Source organism: Gekko japonicus, unplaced genomic scaffold (genome assembly GCF_001447785.1).
Source record: "Gekko japonicus isolate JY-2015 unplaced genomic scaffold, Gekko_japonicus_V1.1 scaffold69, whole genome shotgun sequence".
Lineage (NCBI taxonomy): Eukaryota > Metazoa > Chordata > Lepidosauria > Squamata > Gekkonidae > Gekko > Gekko japonicus.
Genome location: NW_015175972.1, coordinates 1,017,769 through 1,045,216, shown reverse-complemented (window position 1 = coordinate 1,045,216; position 27,448 = coordinate 1,017,769). Strand labels below are relative to the sequence as shown.

Here is a 27,448-nt window from a genome sequence, read left to right as displayed (position 1 = left end):
GCAGTTTCTTATAGGGACAGGCGGTCTTTGAGGCATGTGGGTCCCAAGTTTTGAAAGGCTGTAAAACTAAGAACCAGCACATTAAATTGAACCTGGAAGCAAATAGGGAGCCAGTGCAGCTGTTTCAAAACTAGTGTTTTATGTATACAGCAACTAATAATATTAAGGAGTACACGAACTAATACACCTTAATATAGGAGGGGGTATTGTCCTCCCTGATTCCAAGCCTGCAGTTTGTTACTGTCCGGCTGAAGACAGCCTATGTGGCATGTATTGTGGCTTGCTAGGGGCTTGATAATTCTTTTTTATTGAAAAATAGAGGGGTTGTCACCAGGTGTCTGGTAGCCTACAGTATATGGCTCATAAGCCACTTTCCCCTTTGCAGGCTTGTTTCAAACTCTGTTTGCATCAATCGTGGTTGAAGCTGGAGAGAAGATTTGCTGCAAGGAGGAAGCACGCAATCTCACAGTCCGCACAAGTGTTACCTCTGTGTAGGCCCACTGGAGCTTAGGCCTGATGGAATTGAAGCAGATGCTTTGTAGGAATCCAAGAATGGGATGTGGGTGGGTGGGGTGTAATAAAGGCTATGCACAGGGAGAAAATTAACTGGAACAGCCTGTGAATCAAAAATAAGGATTTAGAATCCACAGAATTCTCAGATTTTGAGCTGGGAATGGAAATACTGGGTGGGATTCAGTGTGATTTTTCTGTGGGTGCAAGGGCTTCTGAGCACAGAGAATAACTTTCTTGGCTTCCCTACCCCCTCCTGCAGAAGTTCAAAATGTCCCCTGAAATCCTATTCCTGGAAGTCCCCTTTCCCTTGGGAGCAGGATTTTTTTGGGGGGGATGTTTGGGCTGTGGGAGAGAAGCACCAGGAAGACTACAGTTCACACCTGGAAGTCTTTATGCCTGCATAAACACTACCCTAGATATGACCTAATAGTTTGCTAACTTTGCAGACAATACTTGTCATCACCTGAAAATGAGTATATGATATGGCCTTTGCTGATCTATGTAATATAGGGTTGCCAGCCCCCAGGTCCGGGTGGGGGACCCCCCACTTTGGGGGGCTTCTCCCTACTGTGGACCAGCTGGCCGGTGGGGGAAACCTTGATGCAATGACGTCACCTGGAAATGATGTCATCACGTCAGGGATGTTCTGGTTTTGGGGCAAAACTATAGTTTGAGGGTGAATTTACCATAGAGTTTCACCCAAAAACCAGAGAGTCACCCCCAGTGTCGCTGATGTGATAATGTCACTTCTGGGTGATGTCATCATGTTGTGAAACGTTGCAGCCCACCCCCAGAATGCCACCCAAATCCCTTTGTCGATCCTGGCAACCCTAATGTAACAGTATTTCTTCCATCCCTATTACTGACACCAGGAAACCCAAGTTCAGTTTTTATGTTTTAGCCTTTTCTTCCTATGCCATCAATATGTAACAGGTGCCTGGGAAAGTGTACTATGAACACATGAAACTGCCTTATACTGAGTCAGACCATTTATCCATGCAACCCATTACTGTCTGCTCTGATTAACAGAAGCTGCATGCATGCTTGCACAGATAATGACCCTCATAAACAGATAGTGTAGATAAAGAGAATTTGGGGAGAAAAATATCCCATTCATTGAAGCATCCCGGGATGCTTAAGGGACCAGTTACTGCAGCCTTTGGGTTTTTCTGCCTCGCTCTGGTTAGGGAGATACGAAAAGTCAGGCAATAGATGGTGGAAACATTATTGAAAGCAACCTCTGCCATTTCTTGCAGTTTTGTCCCCTGAAGAAATAAAAGTCTGTTTTTTTGTTGTTGTGTGTAATTTGAATTCCAAATAGCTCTGCTTGCATATGTTTATGCTCAGTTGTGTACACAAGCCAGAGATGAAAATTTGCATTGCAATTATAAAAAACTGGACTACAATTTATTTTAAGAAAGGAGTTAAATAAGCAAGGCTAGACTTTAGTTACAAAAGGATGCACAACTTCTGACAGGGATGTTGAAAGTTTTCCATTTGGCACTTTAGAATTCATGTTTCCTGCTTAGGCCAAACTGGAAGATACGTGTGACACAAGACATGTTGAGGAGGGTCCCCTAAGAACATAAGAGAAGCCAAATGTTGGATCAGGCCAATGGCTCATCCAGTCCAACACTCTGTCACACAGTGGCCAAAAATACCAGGTGCCATCAGGAGGTCCAGCAGTGGGGCCAGGACACTAGAAGCCCTCCCACTCTTGCCCCCCCCCAAGTACCAAGAATACAGTGCATCACTTTCCCCAGACGGAGAGTTCCTATCTATACCTTGTGGCTAATAGCCACTGATGGACCTCTGCTCCATATATCTAATTTCCCCTTGAAGCCGTCCATGCTTGTAGCCGCCACCACCTCCTGTGGCAGTGAATTCCATGTGTTAATCACTCTTCGGGTGAATAAGTACTTCCTTTTATCTGTTCTAACCCGACTGCTCAGCAATTTCATTCAGTGCCCACGAGTTCTTGTATTGTGAGAAAGGGAGAAAAGTACTTCTTTCTCTACCTGCTATATTCCATTCATAATCTTGTAAACCTCGATCATGTCACCCCTCAGCTGTCATTTCTCCAAGCTAAAGAGCCCCAAGTGTTTTAACCTTTCTTCATAGGGAAAGTGTTCCAACCCTTTTATCATTCTAGTTGCCCTTTTCTGCACTTTTTCCAATGCTATAATATCCAGAACTCCAAATGAGGTCGCACCATTAATTTATATGGGGGCATTATGATATTGGCTGATTTGTTTTCAGTTCCCTTCCTAATAGTCTCTGCCAGTTCAGACCCCATCAACGTGTATTTATAGTTAGGATTTTTGGCTCCAATGTGCATCACCTTGCACTTGGCCACATTGAACCCCATTTGCCATGTTGACGCCCACTCGCCCAACTTTGACAGATCCCTTTGGAGTGCCTCACAATCCTCACTGGTTTTCACCACCCTGAACAACTTTGTATCATCCGCAAATTTAGCCACTTCACTGCTTACTCCCAACTCCAAATAATTAATAAACAAGTTAAAAAGCATCGGATCAAGTACTGATCCCTGCAGTACCCCCACTGCTTACCACCCTCCACTGAGAAAATTGTTCGTTGATACTCGCTCTCCGTTTCCTATTAATTAGCCAGTTTTTGATCCACAAAAGGACTTGTCCTTTTATAACGTGACTACTGAGCTTACTTAGGCGCCTTTGATGATGAACTTTATCAAAAGCTTTCTTCACTCTCTGTTTTCTATTAATTAGCCAGTTTTTGATCCATAAAAGGACTTGTCCTTTTATCCCATGATTTTTGAGCTTGCTTAGGAGCCTTTGATGAGGAACTTTATCAAAAGCTTTCTGGAAGTCAAGGTAAATAATATCTATTGGATCCCCCTTGTCCACATGTTTGTTCACCCCCTCAAAGAACACTAATAGGTTAGTGAGACAAGATCTTCCCTTACAGAACCCATGTTGAGTCTGCCTCAATAGGTTTTGTTCATCTATGTGCCTACTAATTCTTTCCTTAATAATGGTTTCCACCAATTTACCCGGTATCGACGTCAGACTGACTGGCCTGTAATTTCCCGGATCTCCTCTGGAACCCTTTTTAAAGATGGGAGTGACATTAGCTACCTTCCAGTCCTCAGGAATGGAGGCTGATTTTAAGGAGAGATTACATATTTTTGTCAGGAGATCCACAAGTTCACATTCAGAACTCTCAGATGTATGCCATCCAGGCCTGGTGATTTATTAGTTCTTAAGTTGTCTATCAGTCATAGGACCTCCTCTCTTGTCACCTCAATCTGACTCAGGTCTTTCAATACCCCTCCCAAAATCAGCGGTTCTGGAGTGAGCAAGCACTTCTCATCTTCCACAGTGAAGACAGAGGCAAAAAATGCATCCATCTTCAGCCATTTCGCTATCATCCTTCAGTACTCCTTTTACCCCTTGGTCATCCAAGGTCCCCACTGCCTCCCTGGCTGGTTTTCTGCTTCTAATGTATTTGAAGAAAGTTTTATTGTTGACCTTTATGTTTTTTTCTAATGCTCCTCATATTCCCTTTTTGCCTGCCTGATCACAGACTTGCGTTTTATTTGCCATAGCCTGTGTTCCGTTTTATCAGCGAATCCTTCTTACCTTTTACAGCTTCCATTACTTTGTTTGTTAACCATGCAGGCTTTTTTCTATACCTATTTGTGTCTTTCCTAACCTGCGGTATATATTTTTTCTGAGCTTCTAGGATTGTAGTTTTAAATAGTCTCCAAGCTTCCCCAATGCTTTTGACCCTTTCTACTTTTCCTTTCAGTTTCTTCCTCACATGCCACCTCATATCAGAGAAGTTACCCCTTTTAAAGTGGTTGTGTCGGTCTTTTTGGGCAGTTCCCTATTTATACAAATGTTGAACTCAATAACATTATGGTCACTGTTCCCAAGCGGTGCAATCACTTTTACATCTCTCACCAGGTCTTGGGCATTGCTTAGGACCAAATCCAGGATCACCTCTCCCCTGGTAGGTTCTGTGACCATCTGTTCTGTAGCACAGTCATTGAGAGTGTCTAGAAACTCAGTCTCTTTTTCCCAACTTGAACACATATTGACCCAATCAATGTGCGGATAGTTAAAATCACCTATTATGACAGTTATTTCGTCTAGCCGCTATCTTTACTTCATTCATCCTTTTATAATCTTCCTCTGTCTTTTGATCTGGTGGCCGATAACAAATTTCCAGTGTTAAGCTTCCTTTTGGGCCCACTATTTCAACCCATAGCATTTCCAGAAGCAAATCCGATTCTCTTAGCCTCTCAATCTTACTGGACTGTATACCCTCTCTGACATACAGAGCCACCCCATCTCCAACCCTTCCCCCCCTATCCTTCCAATATAATTTATAACCTGGAATCATCGTATCCCACTGATTTTCCTCATCCCACCAAGTTTCTGACGTACATAATGCTGGGGAAGTAATATTCCCAAGTGTAGCAGGGACCAATTCAACTTGAGAGCATGTGGGGGAGGAGGGGCTTCAGCCTTCCTTTCTGTGCCATTTTTCCAAGCTGAAACAGCTGTGGGGAGCCCTGTTTGCCCCACTGTGGAACATATACTGACCCCCTGTGGCCATTTCAGATGAAACTGCAGCACTTACTCAAGTATGATGGTGGGTTAAGGACTGTGAATGATATACTTTTATCCTGGTACAGGTTAGTCTGCTGTAAAAATATCCTATGCTAGTAAAGCTCCACAAATCTTCTATATTTGATGGCAAAAGCAGATGTTGGGTGGGAAAGAATATGCTAAGTTCCCTCCTATCTGTTGTGCCTAAGAGGACTGCCTATTAATAATATTAATTTATGTAGATATTTCTGAGCAGTGTGGCCCAATCATCTGTTAGAACTTTGAGGCTACATTCCTCTACCTTTAAAAAAACCCCAGACCATCCAATTTAATCCATTAGCAAGTTGGCAAAATAAAGAAATTGTCCAACAGAGAAAGAGAGAGAAATCTATTAACATTTGCAAGCAGTACAGGCAGCACTTAATTAATGGAACAGATTTCTCTGTATGTATTCAAGCTTACATAGTCATTGTTAAACTAGACCTCCATCTAAAAATATCCGTCATTTCAGCTATTAAAGGGCTGATGTCTTCTTTGGTGAAAGATATATTTCCCCTCATTTCCTTGGTCTTGTAAAATGTTAAGTATGCATTGCGTGTAATGTGAGAAATCCACCGAGGTAGATGAAACCTAGATTGTGCCTCCCCGTCTGTCTGCTTGTGCTTTCCTCCTTTGTGCTGCTTGGTGTCACAGGGCCTCTTCAGCCCATAGACCTCCTGGCACCAGTGTGAAAAAAAACTCACTACATGCCATTTGTCAAGGGACGATGCCAGCAGCCACCTAATCTGTTTGCAGAATACAGGCCCTCGGATCTGATTAAGTAATTTAGATACCTTGCAGTAATACCTGAGCTGCTTTTGGCTGGCAGCCTGTGATTTCACTTGCAGAAGCGACCATATTCCTTCCAGCTCCCCTGCTACAAAATGCCTTGGAGATAATTCCCTCCCTGAATAGGTGTGGAAACTTGCAGATGAAGTATTCTTTTGCCTATACTCCTCTCCCCCACCTTCCCTTCAGAATACAGAGTGGAGTGAATTGCTCCTTTTGGAAATGTACTTTGTAATACTTTTTCTTTGTACTTTCTGCTGTGTTACCTTCCACATGTACAAAGTTGACTTTATGTTTCTGTCCCTTCTCTATTTCACAACTTAGATCAACTATACACATTTCATGGCAAATACTATTACTGTGTGAATACCAGTTGGAGTAACCTATGTTGGTGTGTAGTATGTGGGTTAAAGTGCCTGTATACACATGTCTAGGAACTCTGGCCCAGCCCCAGATGCATTCACACAGTTGCACAACGATGCATGTACACAGGTGTCTGACATGCATCCTTCACGCGGAAGCACTGGCAGACACATAGCAATAGTGCCTGCTGCATAATGCTGGAGCGGCCCACAAAATGTAAGCACAGTGGTGTTTTATAGTATAGTTACAGTGAGCCTCTCCCAAGTGTACATTTACATGAATGGGAACTGTGCAACAGCCCTTGCACTCAGGCCCTTCATTCATAAGGAAACAATCAGGAGGTGCCGATTACTTTTTAACAACAAATAAATTCACTAATGGATAACAGAAATTTAAAAGATTTTTTTAAAATATATATATATATATATATCCCTCTTTCCTTGAACAAATAGCTATTTAAATTATTATGGAATATACATGTAATGTAGTCATTCAACTAAGAGACATATAGAACCTTCTAGGATTTTTAGCCACCAAATCTTGAAAAGGGGATTTGGTCATGGGGCAGGGTTACTGTGTAATGTATTTTAGGATCATGTGATTGATTATTGCTCCCCCCCCAGCTGTGTCTTATTAAAGTACCACTTCTCTTTTTCACTGTTGACTTAGGACACACAGTACAATGCAGGGTTTAACTATATTATGACAGTAAAACATAACATGTCACAATCCTGCTGCATTTGCTACTTACTTCTTGTTTGCAGAGTAAATTGAGAAAAAGTACAGCACTGCTTGAGACTGTTGCATACTGAGGGCTTAGGAGCACTTTCTAGTCATGCTCCATAACAAGTGGGCCTGCTTGTTATATTTTATTTGCAAACCTTTGTTTCTAGCAGTCACCCTTGTACATATGCACTAAAAGTGTCATAGAGATATGCCTGTCAGTGTAATGTGTGAAGAGGTTCGAACACAGCATATTTTGGAGAAGAGTTTGAAATATTGTAATTTGCAAAATCTGTTAAAAAGACGTACTTTGTGTCATATTGCTATCATTGGATGATTTTTAGATACATTTCATATATTACATTGTGAAAAGGTGTGCAGATTGTACAGCTGGTCATAGCTCTCTGATGAGTATGCCTGTTGAATTCATGTGTTCTTTGTGTTCATATTTTATATTTTAAGTGCAGACTTTAAAAGCTAAGGTTTACACTAGGGATGGGCATGAACCAGCTCGAACCTTAATTCATGACAAACTGGGCCCGGTTTGTGGCTCACAAACCGAGATTCATGCCATCCCGCCACCACAAACCTCCCACAACTCTTCTAGGTGGCCTTGGGAGGTTCATGATGCTGGGGCTTGGGGCTTGGGTAAGACATACTGCGGTCTCTTTAAATGCCTTCTCCAAGCCATGCTGCTGCAATGGCATGACTCGGCGAGTGAACTCAGAAGACATTGAAACGTTGCGGCGGTAGTGGGGCTTCTAAAAGCCATTTAAAGGGAACCATTTAAATGGCTTTTGCAAGCTGTGTGGCACGTGAGTGACATCCAAGCAGCGAGGTCACTCGGAAGCGGTGATCCGGAAGCCGTACCATATCACAAACCGGTTCATTAAACGGGAAGGTTTGTGAAGGTTCATGGTTTATGAGACCCCACAAACCTTCATGAACCTTCATTTTCCTGGTTCATACCCATCCCTAGTTTACATCTGTTCCGTGGTTCTTAAACTTTTCAAATAATATCCTTTTTCTGTACAGCTAGCAACTGTCAGATTTCATAAATAAATACCAACAAGATGGAAGGTCATGTGATCTCTGAGGCAGTTGAGTGCCCTGAATGAATTTTTTTCATAATTATAGAAGAAAAAAGGTAATAAACTTTGGGCCTTGTTTCAGTGGCTTTTTCCTTTCTTTAGGCTATTGCAATATGCTACGTCTACCACATGGTGGATATATCTTTCTGACAAGGCTTAAAAAAAGTATTTCCAGTGCTGAATTGCCACAGTCAGCTGTGAATGACCATTTAGTTTGTCTGCAGTGGAACAGATCACCTGCACTTGTAGACGTCCTGTCTCCAGTAAATCATAAGCATCTCAATCTTTTTGTCGGGCCACGATATGAGAATCTGTCTCTGAATTTCAGTATGAGGGGAGAGAAGCTGATTAAGTGTTTGAGATAAGGTTATGTGACACCATAGGTTAGAAATACCTGAGGTGAAATTGGCTCATTGCCCAAGAACTACGTTTTCAAAATATTCAGCTAGGTGGCACTGAATATGCTGTTACAGAGGTCTCTGTCATCCATTTGAAGCAATAAAAGGCCTTCAGTGCAGGCCCTGGACCAGACTTGTTCTCTTCTATTCTGCTGCTTTGAGATGGACTGGACTGCCCTCATATGCTGTCTTAAAAGTCTCCAGTATGACAAATTAAAATTATAGGGTCCCCAGTCAGGGACTTCAGCACAGTTTGCAAATACGAGGTCACGCTATTAATTCCAGATTTAATATCCTAGAATAACAATCTACCCTCTTAGTCCTGCATGAATAATCTTTAATAGGGATTTAAAATCAAAGCTTTGAATGCAGACATTAATTGGAAGAATGGAAAAAATAAATAATTTTGTAATTCTGTTTAAGTATACTAAAATAGTTTAAATGTTTTTAAACTGAGAAGTGGGCTCCCTTCATCAGATACAAATAGGAATGGAATTCCCTGGATCCTTATATCCCAGACTGAAGATGGGAGGGGACTTGCAAAGAATGGAGTCAGAATGCAGAGGTACAACACAAAAGCTTGAATGGAGCAGGGGAGAAATGCTTAGGTTCTCAACAGTAAAACACAGCCCCCTTCTGTCTCAAATACCCAAGCTCTCAAAACACACCCAAACTATGATCAGCCAGTGACTCACATCTCTTTAGAGCAAATTGCCTAAGAGCCAATCCAACTTGACAAGACACTTGCCTTCCAAATGAGAAGGAGAACTTAATACTTTCACAGGTGTGCAATACTCAAAAGAAGCAGAAGAAAAGGAAAATTATCTTTTGGACATTAGGAGATTTACGTTGAGGACTGTGGACTGCTTTCTCATAAACAGCAGATGAGGCAGTAGCCTGTATCTGGATTTTACCATGAATCACATGATGCAAAACTCTCGGACCAAAAAATTTGAAAACCTAGAAAAATAGAACGTTAAGAAGACGCTGAGGCCAGAACCGTTCTATGTTTCCTAAGTATCAGGTTTTTAAAAATGATTGTTCAGTGTTTTGCCATGTGAGTCCACACTCGTGGTAGACTGAAGTCATATAGCCCAGGTTAGTAACTCATATGCTGGTTGCTCAGAATAGACCTCTGAATGCTAATGAAGGGGTTCAGGAGAAAGCCGGAGCACGTAATGTGTCTCTGTGTGTAGTGTAACCAACTTGTTTTCAGGAGGCTATCTTGATTATTCACTTATTCAGTGAAGGCCTTAAATGAGGTGGTGGAATTGCCAGTTTTCCTGGGTTTTCTGAACTGCTGTTCTCACTTTGGAATACTGTGGGGATGAGCTCACGTTCAAAAACCACTTTGAGATTTACATTAATAATTTTGAAATGTTTGCCCAGAGGTTTTTTCCTTTTTAATATGTCTTTATTCTTTTCAGATGGGGTGAGGCCAGAAACAAAGGTGCTTCTAACTGCCACCTCCAAGAAGAAGCCTAAGGCAGGGAAGGGGGATCCAGCAAAAGAGGATGAAAGTAACAAGGTTGACTCAGTCCAGCCTGTTCGTATCACTCTTCTCTTCAAAAGATACATCTTTGATGCACAGAAAAAAATGATTCAGTCCTGAGAAACATCAGAAGTGTCCTTTTAAAGGCAGAACACCAAAAATGGCTGACATTAGAATGCAGTAGTTGTCAGTTCCTTTAACTCTGGAAGGTTTTCATCTTGGTCATGTACGAGGCAAAGCCCATGGACCAAAGACCCCATCACTGCTGCTGTCCTCTATGACCTGCAGATTATAATTCTGATTTTGCTACCAATCCACTGTGCCTGCAATTTGAATCCACCTGTTGAAATTGTTTAGTTGTTTTCATAGTTAATGCAGCTGCTTTTCATAGATCATATTTCTTTACTTGAACTTTTTTAAATTTGATTTTTTTCCCATTGTTAATGATAGTCAGAAAATTGAACTAACAAGTGAAATTTCACTTGCTGGGTAGGCAGAATGTAATAATGATGTATACTGAAAGTAAATTATTTTATGTTTAATAATCCAGATGTATTGTTTGTGTGGCAGGGATTATTTTGTAAATGAGGTGTATACCGTGAATACCATTTATAACTGGCTTCAGTATCAGAACATCCTCAGGGATGTATGTACTTTCATGGTATATATTGTTAACTTTTCTTGTTTCAGGGGCTTAGAACTGCTTTTGTATATGTTTACGCAAACTTTTGGAATCTGTTTTCCTCTTAGAAAGTAGAGAAAATAAGCAATTCTGAGCCTAGTGTTAAGTATTCTCCTGCTGAAGATGAACGCCGCTAAGTATCTCTGAAACCATCTTCATTGTTATTACTGAGGTGTCATATTGTGAAAACTAAACCAAAAGATTGCTTATGTAGTGCATAAGGCTTATATTCTGCCACTTGGTTCTAAATCATTCTCCTACGTGGGAGAATCCACCCATCTACAACAAAACCCAAAATGAGAGGGGTAGAGCTAAGACTAGCCACATGCTTCACGGTTTGGAGAACAGAACTGATAACACAGCAGGCAAATAGGATGTTTCTACCCCATTAAGTTTAAGAAGCAGTAGTTACTTCAGTTTATATTTGTGTCTTACTTGTCTGCATTATTTCTGCCTATCAGATTAAGTAATGGAAGCCAGTTTTCCCATGACCCCTGTACACTTATTTTGACATATTGGTTATAATGACAGTAATGTGAACCAAAAATAAAAACATGCAGGCATGAATTGGAGATGTTGTGTCAGTACTCTATCAGTATAGTAGCCATAAGAAAATCAAACTAATTTTTAGGCCAATTCTATTCAGAGATAATTCTATTTTGAACCATGTATAGCATCATTTCCCAGCTGAGATGTGACAAGATCACTGTGGGTGCAGTTTGTCACACTGATTATGTTGTAGTTGCTTCTAGACCTGGCAATGAAAGAAGCCAGTTGGGTTACAAATAGACACCATTTCTTTTGGTGGGTTCTTCCAGTGAAACATAGGCCCCGGTCACACGGGCAGGAAACTGCAGAGGAGAAGCGTGGCTGTTTGCCCTGGGGCAAACTACTGCGCAGTTACGTGATCAGACCTCCTGTGGAGGTCCTGTGGAGGTACCGTGGAGGTTCCATGGCAAGGGAGAGGTGCCGATCACAGGACAAGCCGGCGCGCAACGAAGAAGCGCACGCCGCGGCAAACTGTTTTTTATTTTTGTGTACATGACAAATGCGCATGCTCCGTTGGGTGCGCATGCGCATCCACAGAGACTTGGACAAAAAAAACACACCTTATTTGCAAGGGGACATGGGCGGGCGCCGGATGCCACCGGAAACGCGATCAGACGCCCGCCTTTGCCCCGCAGTTTCCGGAAACTAGTACCTCCAAGGTACTAGTTTTTTGCCACGCAGTTTCGGCTGGAAGCCTCGGTTGAGCCACGGGAGTGCTACGCTTCCCAGATGTGCTGGTGAGATCGCGCCCGGAAACTCCGGCTGTTTTCCGTCTCACTTGTGTGGCTTCTGTTACGTGTGACCGCAGCCATAGAATAGTTTATTGAGGTACAGCAACAAATTGATCACCACCACTTGAGGCAAAAAAGACAAATTTGTGTACACAATGTCTTTGATATTGTAAATGTTTGCCATGTTTTTTTCTAATCACCTGACTTGTGAGTACCCTAAACATTTACTTATGAGGAAATGTATTTAAATTACGCAGTCTAGATTCAGGTGGGTAGCCATGTTTGTCTGAAGCAGCAGAACAAAGTTTGAGTCCAGTGGCACCTTTAAGACCAACAGAATTTTATTCAAGGTATAAGCTTTTGTGTTCAAGCTTATACCTTGAATAAAATTTCGTTGGTCTTAAAGGTTCTATTACCCAGTCTAGTCATGTTTTACCACTGATTTTCTTATTTTCCAAGGTTGTTTTTTTTTCTTTCCTCAATCATAGTTTCTGAAAAACGTAACTATGGCTCCCGCTTTGGTTTCAGAATCTTTCCAACTGCAAAATGAAATCATATGTGATTTTTTTTTAAATGTTGTTTGGAAGTAATGGGGAGGAGGATAATAGCCACAAGGGCATTTCCAGCTAAGTAGCCTCTGCATCCTCAGGAATCTGAGGCCTAACCTAGTTTGGGCAGTGATTCTTTAAATCAAAATGGAGAAAAGTGCTGTGTGGATTGGTCTTGGGCAATTTCTGCTGAGTGAGTCCCAGCCAAAGCTTTATAGCACATCCCTGAGGATTATGGGGTATGCTTTCAGCATAATCCATGAGGAATTAGACAAGTGAATTCAGTTATTGCTTAGTATGACTTGTGCTACCAGGCCCACTGAAGAAAGTGTTTTCTTTGCGGGGGGGGGGGGCGATACATACTCTTCTTGCCAGAGCCCTTCATAGTAATATTTGCTCTGCATTGTTGTGCATGGGCCTCTCGTTGGTCACATCAATGGAAGGTGTATGTAGCATCTGAACCTTCCACATCGAAGGTTCTGTTTATTTATGTTCTTTTGAACATTAAAAAAAGTACTTACTGCTTATATTACACTTTTTCTCATGTGCCAGAAGCACTTTATGTCTCTGTCATCTCCAACAATCTTCTATGGTAGGCCAATAGTATTATTACTTTTCATATTACAGAGGAAGGGCTGATGTGATTATGCCCTGCCTAAAACCACCCACTGAACTCATTGACGATCTGAATTTGAACCAGGTGATAACTGTGATCAATGCAGTGCACCAGCTCTCAGTCCAATGTAATTGCAGTATTAATTCCCTCCTTCTTCCCTGCTTGTATTTACACCCCCCTCCAAATGATGATAAAGAAAAAACAAAACAAACTCTTTGTCAAGTCAGGTGCATGGTGCAGCTTTATGTGACTCAAAGGCAATGCTAGTACCAACAGTGCAACAAAAAACACCTGTGCCCACGTGATTTATTGGCCTGGAGTAGAGGGACCAATTTGTCAAAGTGAAAAGTAAAATGAGGCCAAGTTTTCAGCCAGCTAAGGAAAAAAGTAAACCAAAATTGGGTAGAGAATTTAAAGCGTTAACCAATCTCTGCAAGGTTGTGTTGTGCTTAAGCAACAGCAGGATAACGAATGTCCTGCTACTACAAGCAATGTAGCCACTACCTGATCTTGATGACAGTGTGAACTTCACTGATACGAGCATCTCATTGCACATCTTCATTTCATTACACATGTAACTCAATTCAGATAAATGACTGGGAGATTTACAGTGTCCCTCAGGCATCAGCTGGTTGGCCTATGGAAAATATTATACAATTGAGCTGCCCTGCCCAGACTGGTCTTTTCAGTTTGGGCTGGGCAGCATATACCAGCTATGGCACCCTGTGGGCATGTGCAATGGAGTCAGGGACACTAACCATCAACTCCAGTTGGCCCTTGCGAGCAATTTGATTAGCTCTTCTTTAGGTCCAAGGAATCCCAAGAGTACCATATCTAGTTTTAATCTGAGAAAATTGCCTTTCTCCTGAAAGGTTATGTTTTGGTTTGGATTGCACATTAAATTTCCACCAACCCAAGGGATAAAATTTCAGATTCAGTCAGATGTGTCTAGGGGTGCAAGTTTCAGGCTCTGTTGTAGAGATGGGTGATGCACATATTCTTGGTAACAGGGAGGTACCACATTCAATCTTATTTCCTTGAATTCCCCCCCCCCCCCATTGTGGTAGATGTCTGCCTTTGGGCCAATGAACTTGCCAAAAGGTCAGTGTGATTCTGGTGTGATAATCAGGCCACAGTACAGGTCATAAATTCATTGAGTTTACATCCCGGAGAAATATGCAGTTGGTGATAGCCTTTGTGTTGCAATGCCTGTGTTTGAATATCCCATTTTACTCTTAAGCGCATACCTGATCATAATCATTTGCAGACATGCACTCTCATTTTCAGGTGGAGTGGTTGTGTCTTCTGCCTCCATTACGGAGAGACCTGACCACGAAGGTGCCAGTGGGCTCAAAGGCCTTAATGGCAGGAGCCATTGTAGCCCCACAAACAGATACATTAAACCATTAGGGTGTCGTCCCCCCCAACGCACAAGATTTAGGTGTGATTAGTCTGTGCCCTGTAAATGGCCCATTCTCCTTCACATCATAAGTGTATTTGTGTTTTTCTGCATGATAGGGGGATTAACAGCTATACTGGGACACTTGTTTACTTTGGCATTTTTGCCAAGTCCTGGGGTATTATTGATAATTTTAGGGTGCATGGAATGGTTGTTGGGATAGCCACAGAAAAGTTTTCACTGCCATGATCAAAGAATCCCTATCTTCCCATACCTCTTACAGGCGCTAGTTTCAGCATTTAGGGATAGTTATCAGATTCTACTTTTCTCAACTGCCACCCTGACAGCATTGGGGGTGGGGCTACAAACCATCGTTAATGGTATCTCCCGGCAATGACCAAACTGAGGTTTGTGTTCATGGTAAGGTTCTTCACGTCAGATGTTGGCTGGTGTTCAACATTCCTGTTTTCTCTTCAGCAAGTTCAGTGGCCCATACAGGATCAGAAAATACATAATTCAATGACAGGCTCTCTTACTTCAGCATTCTGAGTCTAAACGTCTGACATGTTGGTCAGGGGATGGGCCAGAGTAGGCCTTTCACATTATTATGGTCTCCATGGTGGTTTCTTTGGGTGTCAGTTAGCAAGGCATTATGGGAGTGCTCAGATGGTGATCAAGGGTATACAGTAGTTATTTAAGGCCATTTCTTCCAGAGTGGCCCTGTCAAAATGAATACTGTTTGAGTGTATAACTTGAATTCCTTATTTGTAATGAGCAATGTAATTGTGTTGGAGCAGGTTCACATTATTGTATATTCACTTCACCTACCATTAAGAGCTCGGCATTAATAAAGGACAGAAAGCTAAGAACTGCTATCTCCCCTCCCCTTCTAGTTAATTCTGCAAAGAAAACAGAAGTGCACCCAGAAACTTTGATTATAATGTACTATTACCACTGATCTCTGGCTACTGTCCTGAGGCTGTTGGATACACATTCAGAAAATGAGTGAAATGGTGGAACCAAATGATTACAGGAAAATCAAAGCTTTTAAAGACATTTGTAGGATGAACAGATGTTCAAATGTTCTTTTATTTGGGCTCCAGACAGACGCAGCCGAGATTTTGCTTTCATCCTGGTAATCGGTGCATTATGGTGTAATTTGTAAAAATGGCATTAAAAATATTAACAGGGTCATATTGTGATCTACTGACTCTGTATCATTAAGCCGTGAAGTTTGAGAATGGCATCAGGGAAAAGGAGTTAAATGTTGTAGTACTGCTAGCATATGTTGCAGGAGACAATGCCCCATAATTACTGCAAAAGTGAAAGGTTTTGGGAAAAGCCAGAAATTCCAGATTCATGCTGATGCACAAGGCTTGATGCTTTTTGGTTTAAGTGGGAAGGGAGGATATATAAAATTGTTTTCAGGAGAGTACAGCTTTTCAACAGATTCTCCCCTCTGCTAGAATTTATTTCAGTGCTGCAGGAACTGATCCCAGTATGCTCCAATAATGCCTAAACATGATCTTATTTACCTCAAATTTAAGTTTTCCCCCCGGTTTGCCTCATGCATTGAAAATAGCTTAGCACACTGTATTTCCTCAATGGTTCTGAAAGAAAATTGGGGTCCTGACATATTGTGGGTATTTGTCAAAAATTCCATAAGTGTAAAATTATAATCCCAGGGCCTCTCCAAGTTATAGGATAGATCCTGGATACTCAACTTGGTCTGTTTCCCCCTCCACCTCTCATTTATGATACTAGTTCAGTGCATACCTTTATTTTCCATTGGGGTAAGCATGTACCAAATTTTGGCTTTTCCTCTATTACAGAGGCACCTATGGAATGAGGCCCAAGTGTCTTTTTGCATAAAGTAATAATTTACTGGATTGCAGCATAAAAGGGAAAGCATATATTACAAGTATGTGCAAACATGTATAATTTGAGCACAGAGCCTACAGTTGAAGTGGACGAATCTAATTATGGTGGGCAGCCATGTTGTTCTGAAGCAACAGAACAAAGTCAGAGTCCAGTGGCACCTTGAAGACCAACAACGTTTTATGAGCTTTTGTGTGTCTGTGCACACAAAAGCTCATACCCTGAATAAAACTTTGTCGGTCCTAAAGGTGCCACTGGACTCTAACTTTGTTCATCTAATTTTGTTTACTGATACAGTCTTCTTTCTTGGATTGAGTTTAGGGGAACAGGTTCTGCGTGTTCACGGAAGAAACTGGTTATGCACTGTGATCATTGGTTGGGAAGTAGTGATGTCACTAACCTATGTAACTACCTCCTTCCTAAAGTAGTTTTTCAAGGTTCTAACATTTGTTTCCATCTGCTGTAAAAATAAAGGGTTGGGTGGGGAATGTACACTTAAAACTATACGAAGAGGCAATGATTACTACTGAGTAAGTATTCAATCCACTGGTCAGTCAAATGCATTGCAAAGATTGGGGGCCGGGGGGAGCTAGGCATATGTTGCATGACAATCCAATATATCATCATTAAGAAGTACCTTTTTAAGTATTTTTAACATTTGATGTCCAGAGTACCTCTGAGGCATACGTGTGTCTTTCAGCATGACTGAGGCAGTGTCACTTGTCCATGTAGTTAAGTGCTGTCTACTTTAACTGACTGTAGTTCTGGAGAGTCACAAGCAGAGAAAGATTACGCCTGGGACCCTCTGCATGCAGATCAGGTGCTCCTCCACTGAATTAGAGCAGCTTCCCAGTGTTTAAATTACTATTTCCCAGCAACACCTGTTATCTGAGATCCTTTTAATTGGAGATGCCGGGGATTGAACCTGAAGCCTTCGGCATACAAAGTATGTGCTCTATCACGGCTCCTCCCCTAATGTCATCCAAGCATATATACGAAGGTCAATAGTGTGGGGGGAAATTCAGAGAGAGACCCTCAGGTGTACATTCTAGCCAATGCATGCTTTACTCTCACACTAGGGTAGGAAACTGGAGGCCCAGAGGCTCATGGAACTACAGGAGCTTCAGTGACAAATGGAAAACCATGAGAGCATACAAAACAAGTCCCAGTCCATGGCTGATGCCCTTCACTGGCAAAAGGGATTGCCTTCCTAACTTTATGGGCACTGAAACAAGTACCTATTTGCAGTCAAAAATCAGTGTTTTGTTTCAGAAACTTGAAAACATCAATAGGGTCTCTGCTCCGGACAGCCTGAGGGCACTGACATCATTGCTCCAGTGCACTCTGCAGACAGAAGTTATGATCCACATGTTTGAAGCGGGCCCATAGCTATAGTGGGGCCTCGCAAGGCCCAGCCCCCCAACTTTTCACCCCCGACTTCCAATTTTTAATTGTGCTGACCGGCATGGCCACTGCCACCGGTGGCAAGCCTTGCACCGCCCACTCTTGCACTGGCCGCTCTCTCTAATTCTCAGCAAGGCAGCTGCAAGCCCCATGCCGCCGCTGGCAAGCCCCATGCCGCCCTTTTATGCTGCACAGCGCTGCCTCCCTTCCCCCCCCCAGGATAAGTACCTGGCCTTCGGGGCCGGCACACCATGGCGCCAGCCCTTTCCCCTTTGTTGGCAGGGGAAGGGGGAAAGAGCCTGGGGCACACAGCACTATTGTGCTGTGCTACCTTCTCCCTCCTCTCCTTGGAGAAGTACCTGGCCTTCGGGCTGGCGCACTGCAGCACAAACTCTCCCAACTCCCTCCCCTCCCCTGCTAGCAGGGAAGCGGGGCGGGGGGGAGAATAGTTAGATTTAATTTAATTGCATGGAAGGGTGGGAACTTGGGGTTTGTGTGTGGGGGTTATTTAAAAAACCCCCCCCAAATAAAAAAATCCTGGCTACAGGCCTGGTTTGAAGTAGAGATGTGAAGGCCCGGAAAAAAATTCGGGGAAAAAACGGGTTTTTTCCGGTTTTTCCCCTGAAGATTCTAGAGATGTGAAGGCCCGGAAAAAAACCGGAAAAATTCGGGGGGGGAAACGTTTTTTTCCCGTTTTTTTCCCTGAAGCTTTTTTGGTTTTTTCCCCGAAAAGTTGGAAAAATTGAAAAAAGAAAAGAAAAGGGGAAAAAATGATTATGGAACGTTTTATTTTAACATGATGAATAAAATATTTTAAGACAAGGTGTTCAAATATTTTCCAAATCATTTCTAAAAAATATGTATGGTATCAGATTGATCTAATTTCTGTGCACTGAGGACAAGCAAGTCCTAGGTTACAAACTGAACTCTCCAATGCAAGAACAAGATGCATTTCTTCCTTTAGGAGGTGCTATTGTCAGAAGACAATAAAAAGGTTTCAGTTTTGTTTTTGCATGTGGGTGGGTATTCTGTTTGTAATAATTGTTTGGATACACTATATTTTTAATATGCTAGTTGTGATAATTTCATGCCAAGTAAAAATGTCCACAGTCATTTTTTATGTTCCTAAAGTAACAGAATGACTTTCAATCTAGAAAAGACAAAAGAAATGCTAATGTAGCATTTTTTTCAATTTTTCCGAAAATTTCCGTTTTTTCCCGTTTTTTCTCCTGAAGATTTTTTGTTTTTTTCCGAGCTTCAAAATTTCCGGAAATTTTACATCTCTAGTTTGAAGTCAGACTGACAGAAGAGGATGCCCTTTCATTGGATCCTGATGAAGTGGAAGCATATCAGGCTAACCTGGGAAAAAAATGAAAGCAGACCTTAGCTTGAAAAACTCACTGCTTGGAACCATGAAAGCAGATCTGCAGAAAGTCTGCATTATGCTCTGAGAGTCAACATCTCCTGGCGATCCCTGGCCCAAAGAACGTCCAGCTAGCCTCGACCAGGGCCAGGGCTTTCTCTGCCCTGGCCCCCACCTGGTGGAGCATGCTCCCTACTGAGATCAGGGCCCTGCGGGATCTTATTCAATTCTGCAGGGCCTGCAAGATGGTGCTGTTCCACCAGGCTTTTGGCTGAGGCAGCGGGTGTCCACACATGCCCCCCCCTCAGGTTGCCGTCTCCCAGCCACTGATAACCGGCCATACCTACCTACATCAATGGGCCGGATTCTCCCTACGACAAGCTATGATTATTGATATTGTCTGGCTTTAAAGCTGCACCAAAGGTTCCTAGAGATATAACATCCTTTTCAGCTTCTAATTGCACAATATCAAGTCATAGATTTCTATAGGTGTTTTAACTGTTTCCTTAAATTGTATAATTTGTACTGTTAATTTATGCCAATAAAGGCTAACTTGAACTTGAACTTACTGATTTTATATGTTTACAATGTGTTTAAAAATTTTATTGTATTTATTGAAATGTTGTAACCCCCTGCCTTACATAGTTGGTCATCACTGAATTCTATGGAAGTTTTCATTTCACCAATTTGTCAAAAAACCCTGCAGACCCTCAGTTTAGGCTGCAGGTGTTTTGCTTTGGTGACGCCTCCAGTTTGTTGGACTTGAGCTGTGATCTGGAGGTACTCAATGTAAAGCACAATTAATATTTGTCTACTTAGATCAGAAGCCAAATTTTAGGGATTAGACCATGTAATGCACCTATCCATCTCTGAGGAAAATGGAGCCCCATCATCATGTCGATATTCCTCTATTTGATTCCCTCTTTATCTCTCTCAATACCATTAGAAAATAGTGAAGAGTTTATTTTTAAAGAATGGGAAGATAATTGAACTCCCTAGGTAATAATTCAGTGCTCCAGAAAACTTCAGCTGGTATATTCTATCTCTAGAAGTGGTCTGTGATGTACCATTTGCTTCAAATGCAAGACAGAAAGGCGGGGTGAGTGTTTCATATCGTAATGCAAGTAATGACAGCTGTTCTTTATATTAATTAATTGGCCATGGCTTTTAGAAGAATACATAAGGTGAAATCCAGAAACCTGAGGTAGCTAATCGGTTGTCTAATATTTAATATTAAATACAAATATTTACTTCCAGCTTGTATATTTTGAGACCACAGCTCACTAGCTCCTAACAAAAACCTGGAAGTAGACACTGAGTTCCCTAAAAAAATCATTTCTTGGGAGTTTCACCACTATATTACAGTGGGCTGTATGAAATCATAACAGTTTTGTGAGGCAGGAGGAATGCAGATAGTCTTTTAAAAAATGTCCTTTTAAGTGGCCCAAGAAAAAGTACACTATGAGAAACTGAGATGGGAGTGGAGTATAGTTGATACTTTCACAGTGCTTGAGTTTGGGTTTAAAATAGATACCAACACAGAGAATAGTTTTCCAGATTGATCACATAGGCATATATATATATATATATGTATGTATGTATGTATGTATGTATGTATGTATGTATGTAAAAATCACATAACAAAGTTGTGATAAATTGGGAGTGGTAGTTATGTGCAGCGTATGTAAACCATGTGGGAAGTCTGTAGTTGCTTGGAAAGTGAGAGCCAATCGCTGTAAATCCAGTTAGGGTTGCCATATTCAAGTTCCTCAAATATGGGCAAACTTGGTTGCATATTATGCATATTGTTTGCTAATTATTTTATTACTTTGTTTTTAATCCAGCTTTTTCATCAAGAGGCAAAGTGGATTACAAATATTAAAACCCAGAAAGAAATAAGCATTTATTTTCCTCAAGCATTAAAGACCCCAACAGCATCCCCTTCCTAAAAATACTATCTTCAAAAGTTCTATTTTGCACATTCTGTGAAATGACGTTAGTGTGGAAGCTGTCTTGACCTCATCAGCTAGGCTGTTCCAGCAGCCATTTCTGAGAATAGTGAGCTATGGGGTAGCTAATGATCTTCTTACCTGTTTATAGAATGACATCTTCAAAAGGCTCAGGGGGGTGAAGCTGTTGCAGTGAAGCACAGCAGAAGAGGAGATCCTGCAGCAACGTTGATTCCACAATATGAAGGCCTCTTTTTGGTGATAATCAGCACCTTCAGTTGAACCTAGAAACTAATCAGTAGTCAATGGAGTGACTGCAAAACAGGTGTAATATGCTCCCTCCACCTAGATCCTGATAGTAATTGAGCTGCAGTAACTGAAGTTTCTGAGTCATGTTCAAGGGCAGTTCCAGGCACAGCGCATTACAGTGATGCAAATCAAGCACATTAATTGCTGTGTTATTTGCCAGTTGCTTTGCATCTCCTGTTAGCTATCACAGAAAATGTTGGGGAACAATAATAAAATATCTTTCTTCACTCTTAGCTCATGCTTGGGTTTACTTAGGCTGCTTTATAACACAATAGTAAGGCTTGCCTAGGAGAGAAAGAAGATGGAGCAAGGCACTGTGCCCTCTGGTTTCTGGTTCTGTTGCTCTAGCAGTACATGGCTCTGCATCTGTTCAATTAATGTGCAAGTGACGGTGTAGGTGGTTCTCGTTTGTCTTTCTCCCAGGTCTTCAACCTTTGGCAGTTAAATGCTATACACATAGCTTGTAATATTTACCCTCAGACAGAAATGTCTCCTAGTCAGCTGAAGTAAGATGGGCTGCTGTTCTGGGCATACCTACCTTGTATTGATTTCAATGGAGTTGCACTGTTATCCATGAAACTTAGGTCAATGAAGTGTGAATAGGACTGCAGCCTGAAAGTCTAAATCCCAGTGCACGCAGAAGTAAATCTGACCAATTTAAATGGGACTAACTTCCAAACAAGTCTGCATAGTACTGCAGCCTTAAGTATTTTGAATCTCTCTCCCAAACTTGTAGTAATACTGGCTCTTAAGAGCTTTTCTGCACAAACGGTCGGGGACGCAACATCTCCTGGCGATGCCAGGCCCCAAGGAGGCCAGGCTGGCTGCTACCAGGGCCAGAGCCTTCTTGGTGGCGGCTCCTACCTGGTGGAATGAGCTCCCGGAGGAGACCCGGGCCCTGCGGGACCTCGCACAGTTCCGCAGGGCCTGCAAGACGGAGCTCTTCCGCCAGGCGTATGAGTAGGAGCCGCCACTATCGTACCATCATTATCTGGCCCTGGAAGAAAGAACGACAGCGCTAAGCGGAACAAACGGCACTGAGGGGTATAGCAGCATTAATACGTCGTCTTCATGGAAGATCTATTCGGAACATCTAGAGCACTTAATAATGTTGTAATATTGTAGAAATGATTTTAAATGGTTTTGTGTTTTATGTGTGGGCTTATGCCTGATTGTGAGCTGCCCTGAGCCTGCGCAGCGGGGAGGGAGGGCTATAAATTGAATTTATAAATAAATAATTAAGCAACTGACTACAAAATTCAAGATTAATATATCCTTCCCTAATTTCAGCCAGCGACCTGAATCCCAAGAAGTGCTGTTGCAGCTTCCTTGCCAACGGCGGGCGATGCTGCGGCTCCATCCCCGATCCAAAGTGAACCTTTTATTGGCAGGCCCAATCGGAGCATATGATGAAGATCAAGATATGAAAGATCATCAAGTAATAAGCATAATGTTCTTATTTAATATACAACTGTGAAGAGATGGATCAGGGTTAGCAGCGTGAAGGGAAGGCCATCCACCAGTGGGCATACCAAGTTCACCCTCCACCCCTGCAGAGGCCTCGGAAGGGAAGGGGGATGAAAATGTTGCATTTTGTTAACTCTGTATGCAAGAGGATCTGGGAGGGAAAGGGTTAAGAGAATTCTCTCACTCCGGCCTTGCCTCTGGAGCTGTAGGCAAGCCCTGTGTCCCGTCCATTCCAAGGGTCTGCAGTGGTGTCGGAGCTCCCATCTGGTTCCCACTCTGGGCAAAAACATACACTGTTCATAGGTGCCCATTCTCAATATCTCTTGAAGGCTATGCATATTGATCCGACAAAGAACAAAGGTTCCTGCTTATGCTACCAGCATTGGGTAGGATCCAGCATAAGGATAGTGTGAGAACTGCACAAAGGATCTCTGATTTCCCCAGCTTTCTCTCCTCCCCTGCCCAATTTCTAAGCCTGGGAAAGTTTATTCCCAGAATCACAGGACCTGCATGGGAGTTGAGAGGCTGAAAGGGGTGCGATCATTTCACCCCCTTCTCCCTACCCAGTGCAGCCTCCCAACCCACATGGCTACTACTCCATGTGGGCCCTATGGAAATTGGATTGGAAAGTTCTTTGGGGGTAGGAGAGAATAGGGAAAATCAGCAACCATCAATTACCTTCCGCTGACATTCTACAGGATTAAAACCACAGTGTCTCAGGGACAACTCCTATTGATCAGGCAATATATGAGATTCCCTGCATATATTTGTGCATATTTTCCATAACTTCCTATAAATAGGCCCACACTCAAGCGCTTGTGCAAAATTTTCATTCTGCTCACATAAACCTCAACATACATGACTGCAGAAACAAAAGGCATCCTCCTGCTTCCGACCTGAAGCCAATAAGAGCTGATGAGGCATATGTGCGTTATTCAGGGCAATGTCGCTGATGATCTGGCAGAGGTAGTGAAAGACACCCGCGGGTAGAAGGGTGCACGCTTAATCCCTGCCATGAAGCAGCCCTGGAGAGACAGATGATCCTTCTGCATACTGAACTGCCAGTAACCGCTCCAACATCTTAATACGCAGCATGTACTAATTAAAATTCCTAATTAAAGAAAGAGAACTAGCCGGCAAAACTAATGCTGTAAATTAGCAAGCTTTATGTACCAACTGAAGAAGGTTTTGTTGCTGTTTCAAAGAGCATGCTGTGTTAGCATTTGAAGTAAATGATTCTGGACAAAGCTTTTGTGCTTCTCACCCCCTTGTACCCATTTCAGTAACACGAGACAAATAACACTCTCTGAACAAACATCCTTTGTCAGGGTGCAAGGTACCCCATAAAGCTCCCTCTCTCAGGGTACCCATGGACAACCCATCAAATCAAACAGGAATGGAGCCCACCTAACCTGCAACCTTGCCTCAGGATGCTGTTACTAGCTCCGCTTTTCGGAAGTAGATTGCCATTCAGAACTTAGTGTGATATGTGCAATCTCCAGGGAAGCCAAGTATTTATCAGGTTTTATTAAAAAAAAAAGTGAGAGAACTTATAACAAGCTTTTATTTTTATAAAGGGAATAAAGGTAAAGGTAAAGGTTCCCTTGCTCGAAAGCCAGTCGAATCCGACTCTAGGGTTGCGGTGCTCATCGTTTCAAAGCCAATGAGCCAGCGCTGTCCGAAGACGTTTCCGTGGTCATGTGGCTGGCATGACTAAACACCAAGGCGCACAGAATGCTGTTACCTTCCCACCGAAGTGGTACCTATTTATCTACTTGCAATTTCTTGCTTTCGAACTGCTAGGTTGGCAGGAGCTGGAACTAGAGATGGGAGCTCACTCCATCATGCGGCAACTCGGGTCTTGAACTGCTGAACTACCGACCTTCCACAGCCTGCAGTTCAGCATCTTAACCACTTGAGCCACCGCAGCTCCTATAAAGGGAATAGGGGTGTATAATGTCTGTGAAATTTTAGGCACTTTTCATTGCTTTGTTTACTAATTTTGTAATCCAGCTTTGTCCCACTGTTTGGTGCATGTATTAGCAATATATCTAATTTTTAATGTGGCCAAATCTGTGGTTACTTAAATCCAGAGACTGGAGCCAGGAACAGACATGAAAGATATTTCTACAAACCTGAAAAAGCAACATATATTTCTACAAAACCTGCAAACAAATATATAAAAAGTGGGAGCTGTGAGACTCACAGGGGAGAATCCCATCTCCCCACCACCACCAAGCCCAGCGTTGAGTCCTGGGCTGCCCGGCAGCTTTCCGTGGGTCGCCTGGAGCAGCTGTGAGTGAGCCAGCAGAGACCCCCCCCCACTCTCTGCCGTGCCTCCACCACCAGGCCCAGCACAGCTCTTAGGCTTCTGTGCTGCTGGGTACAGGTGGCTCCTGGCCTGCTGCACCTCCTCTGCCAGGGTCCTGGGCTTCTGTGCCACTTGCGCCAAAAATGCTTTTTTATTAACCCTCCCACTGTTAGTGTTGTGTTTTTAAGTCAGATTTTTTAGCAAACCTAGGGGGTCCCCTAAGTTTGCAGAGAGATCTGTTTAGCCTCCATGTGGCCCGCTCTGTGGACTTACCTATCCACGGATGGGGGCCACAGGTGGCTAATAGTATATAGATACATCATGTGCCAAGTCCCCCCCCCCAGACAATAGAAGCAGCCTCTGAAGCTTTAAGAAATGAATGTTCTCTCAGTTGCCATTGTGGAGGTTGCTAAACTACCATAAAGTACTGCCAGCCTTTAAGCCTTGGTTTCTGTCAGGAGAAGGTGGGGGGAAGGGCAAGGCCCTTTCCAGGGCTGTGTTGGCCTTTGAGGCACCAGGCCTGGCAGGAACACCCTGGTGAATTGATACCATGGAACATGCATGACTAACCTAGGACTCACTGCTTTCTATTGTTCAACAGCAGCCACTCCTCAAAAGCCCATGTTGTGTAGTGGTTAGCATTTCACACTTGGGAGACCCAGGTTCAAATCCCCACTCTGCCACGGGCCAGTCATACACTCTCAGCCTAATGTACCTCAGAGTGGTGTTGTTGTGAGGATAAAATGGGGGGAAAGAGAACAATGTGAGCTGCTCTGGGTCCCCATTGTGGAGTAAACAGGGTATAAATAAAGTAAATAAATACTATAATATAGCTGAAGATGGGGTGGCAGATATTAGGTGGGTTGGTGAATAAGAAGGAGAGAAGGAAGCAGGAAAAGTGAGGGAAACAGGAATTCCCAGGAGCAGGAAAAGAGGGAATAATGTGGGGAGGGAGATACAGGGGAAAATGAGGTCCCCCCCACCAGTCCAGGGGGGCTCTTCCCTGTGCGACTGAGTATGACACCTGGCACCACACAACACAGCCCAGGTTTCCTAGATAGAGGTTGCCAGGGGAAGGGGAAAGGGAAAACTGAAGACTGGGGGCAGATAAAGGCAGGTTGGCTGGGGGGGGGGGTAGAGAAGTGTGAGAAGGATTCTTAGAGCAACAGAAACATTAGGAACACTATCCAGGAGTTCTTGTTGCAGTAAGAAGAGAAGTACTCCTTGTGGTAGCATAGACTTTGCAAGTCCCAGAAGACATCTGCTACTCCCAGTGGCTGTCATTCCACTCTGAGGACTGTCATTCCAGTCCCACAACACATCTCTTACCCCCAGGCAATGTTCCCTCTAAGCTGTGGAGTCTTGTGTGCAAAAATTCTACTTTTTGAGCTACTGGCATTAAAGTTGTGAGTGAGTGATTTGGCTACTGCACAAATTAGTTTGCTCTGAAGCCATCCTTCCTGAACTAAGTCAAAAATCTGTGAGCTGGAGGCTACAAAACTGTGAGCTAGCTTACACTAACTCAGTTTAGAGGGAACAGTGCCCCAGGGGCTGTCATTCCAATCTAGGGCCTGTCATTCCAGTCCCAGAACACATCTGCTGCCTCCAGGGGCTATCATTCCACTCTGGGGGCTGTCATTCCAGTCCCACAACATATCTACTACTCCAAGAGGCTGTCATTCCACTCTGGGGGCTGTTGTTCCAGTCCCAGAACACTTCTGCTATTCCCAGGGGCTGTCATTCCACTCTAAGGCCTGTCTTTCCAGTCCCTAAACACATCCGCTACCCACAGAGGCTGTCATTCCACTCTGGGGGCTGCTATTCCAATGCCGGAACACATCTGCTACCCCCAGGGGCTGTCATTCCACTCTGGGGGCTGTCATTCCAGTCCCACAACACATCTGCTACCCCCAGAGACTGTCATGCCACTCTGGCAGCTGTCATTCCATTCCCAGAACACTTCTGCTACTCCCAGGGGCTCTCATTCCACTCTGGCGGCTGTCGTTCCATTCCCAGAACACTTCTGCTACCTCCAGGGGCTGTCATTCCAGTCCCAGAATGCTTCTGCTACTCCCAGGGGCTTGTCATTCCACTCTGGAGGCTGTCATTCTAGTCCCGCAACACATCTGCTATCCCCATGAACTGTCATTCCAGTCTCAGAGGAGTCTATTTGGGCCCATGTAAGTCAATTGGCATTCCTGGCTCCCATTATTTCCAATGGGCCTTCAAGTCTCTC

The 27,448-nt window shown here is 43.1% G+C and overlaps 1 protein-coding gene across 1 annotated transcript in view; it reads left to right on the top strand.

Annotated features, from left to right (window-relative positions):
* Nucleotides 1-11,245, top strand: part of EEFSEC (eukaryotic elongation factor, selenocysteine-tRNA-specific) — a 217,154-nt gene extending 205,909 nt beyond the window's left edge. The window contains exon 7 of the mRNA XM_015426092.1: nucleotides 9,942-11,245. Within this exon, the coding sequence (XP_015281578.1) occupies nucleotides 9,942-10,126 (185 nt within the window). The 3' untranslated portion in view covers nucleotides 10,127-11,245. The remainder of the gene's footprint in view (nucleotides 1-9,941) is intronic.
* The last annotated feature ends 16,203 nt before the right edge of the window (nucleotides 11,246-27,448 follow it).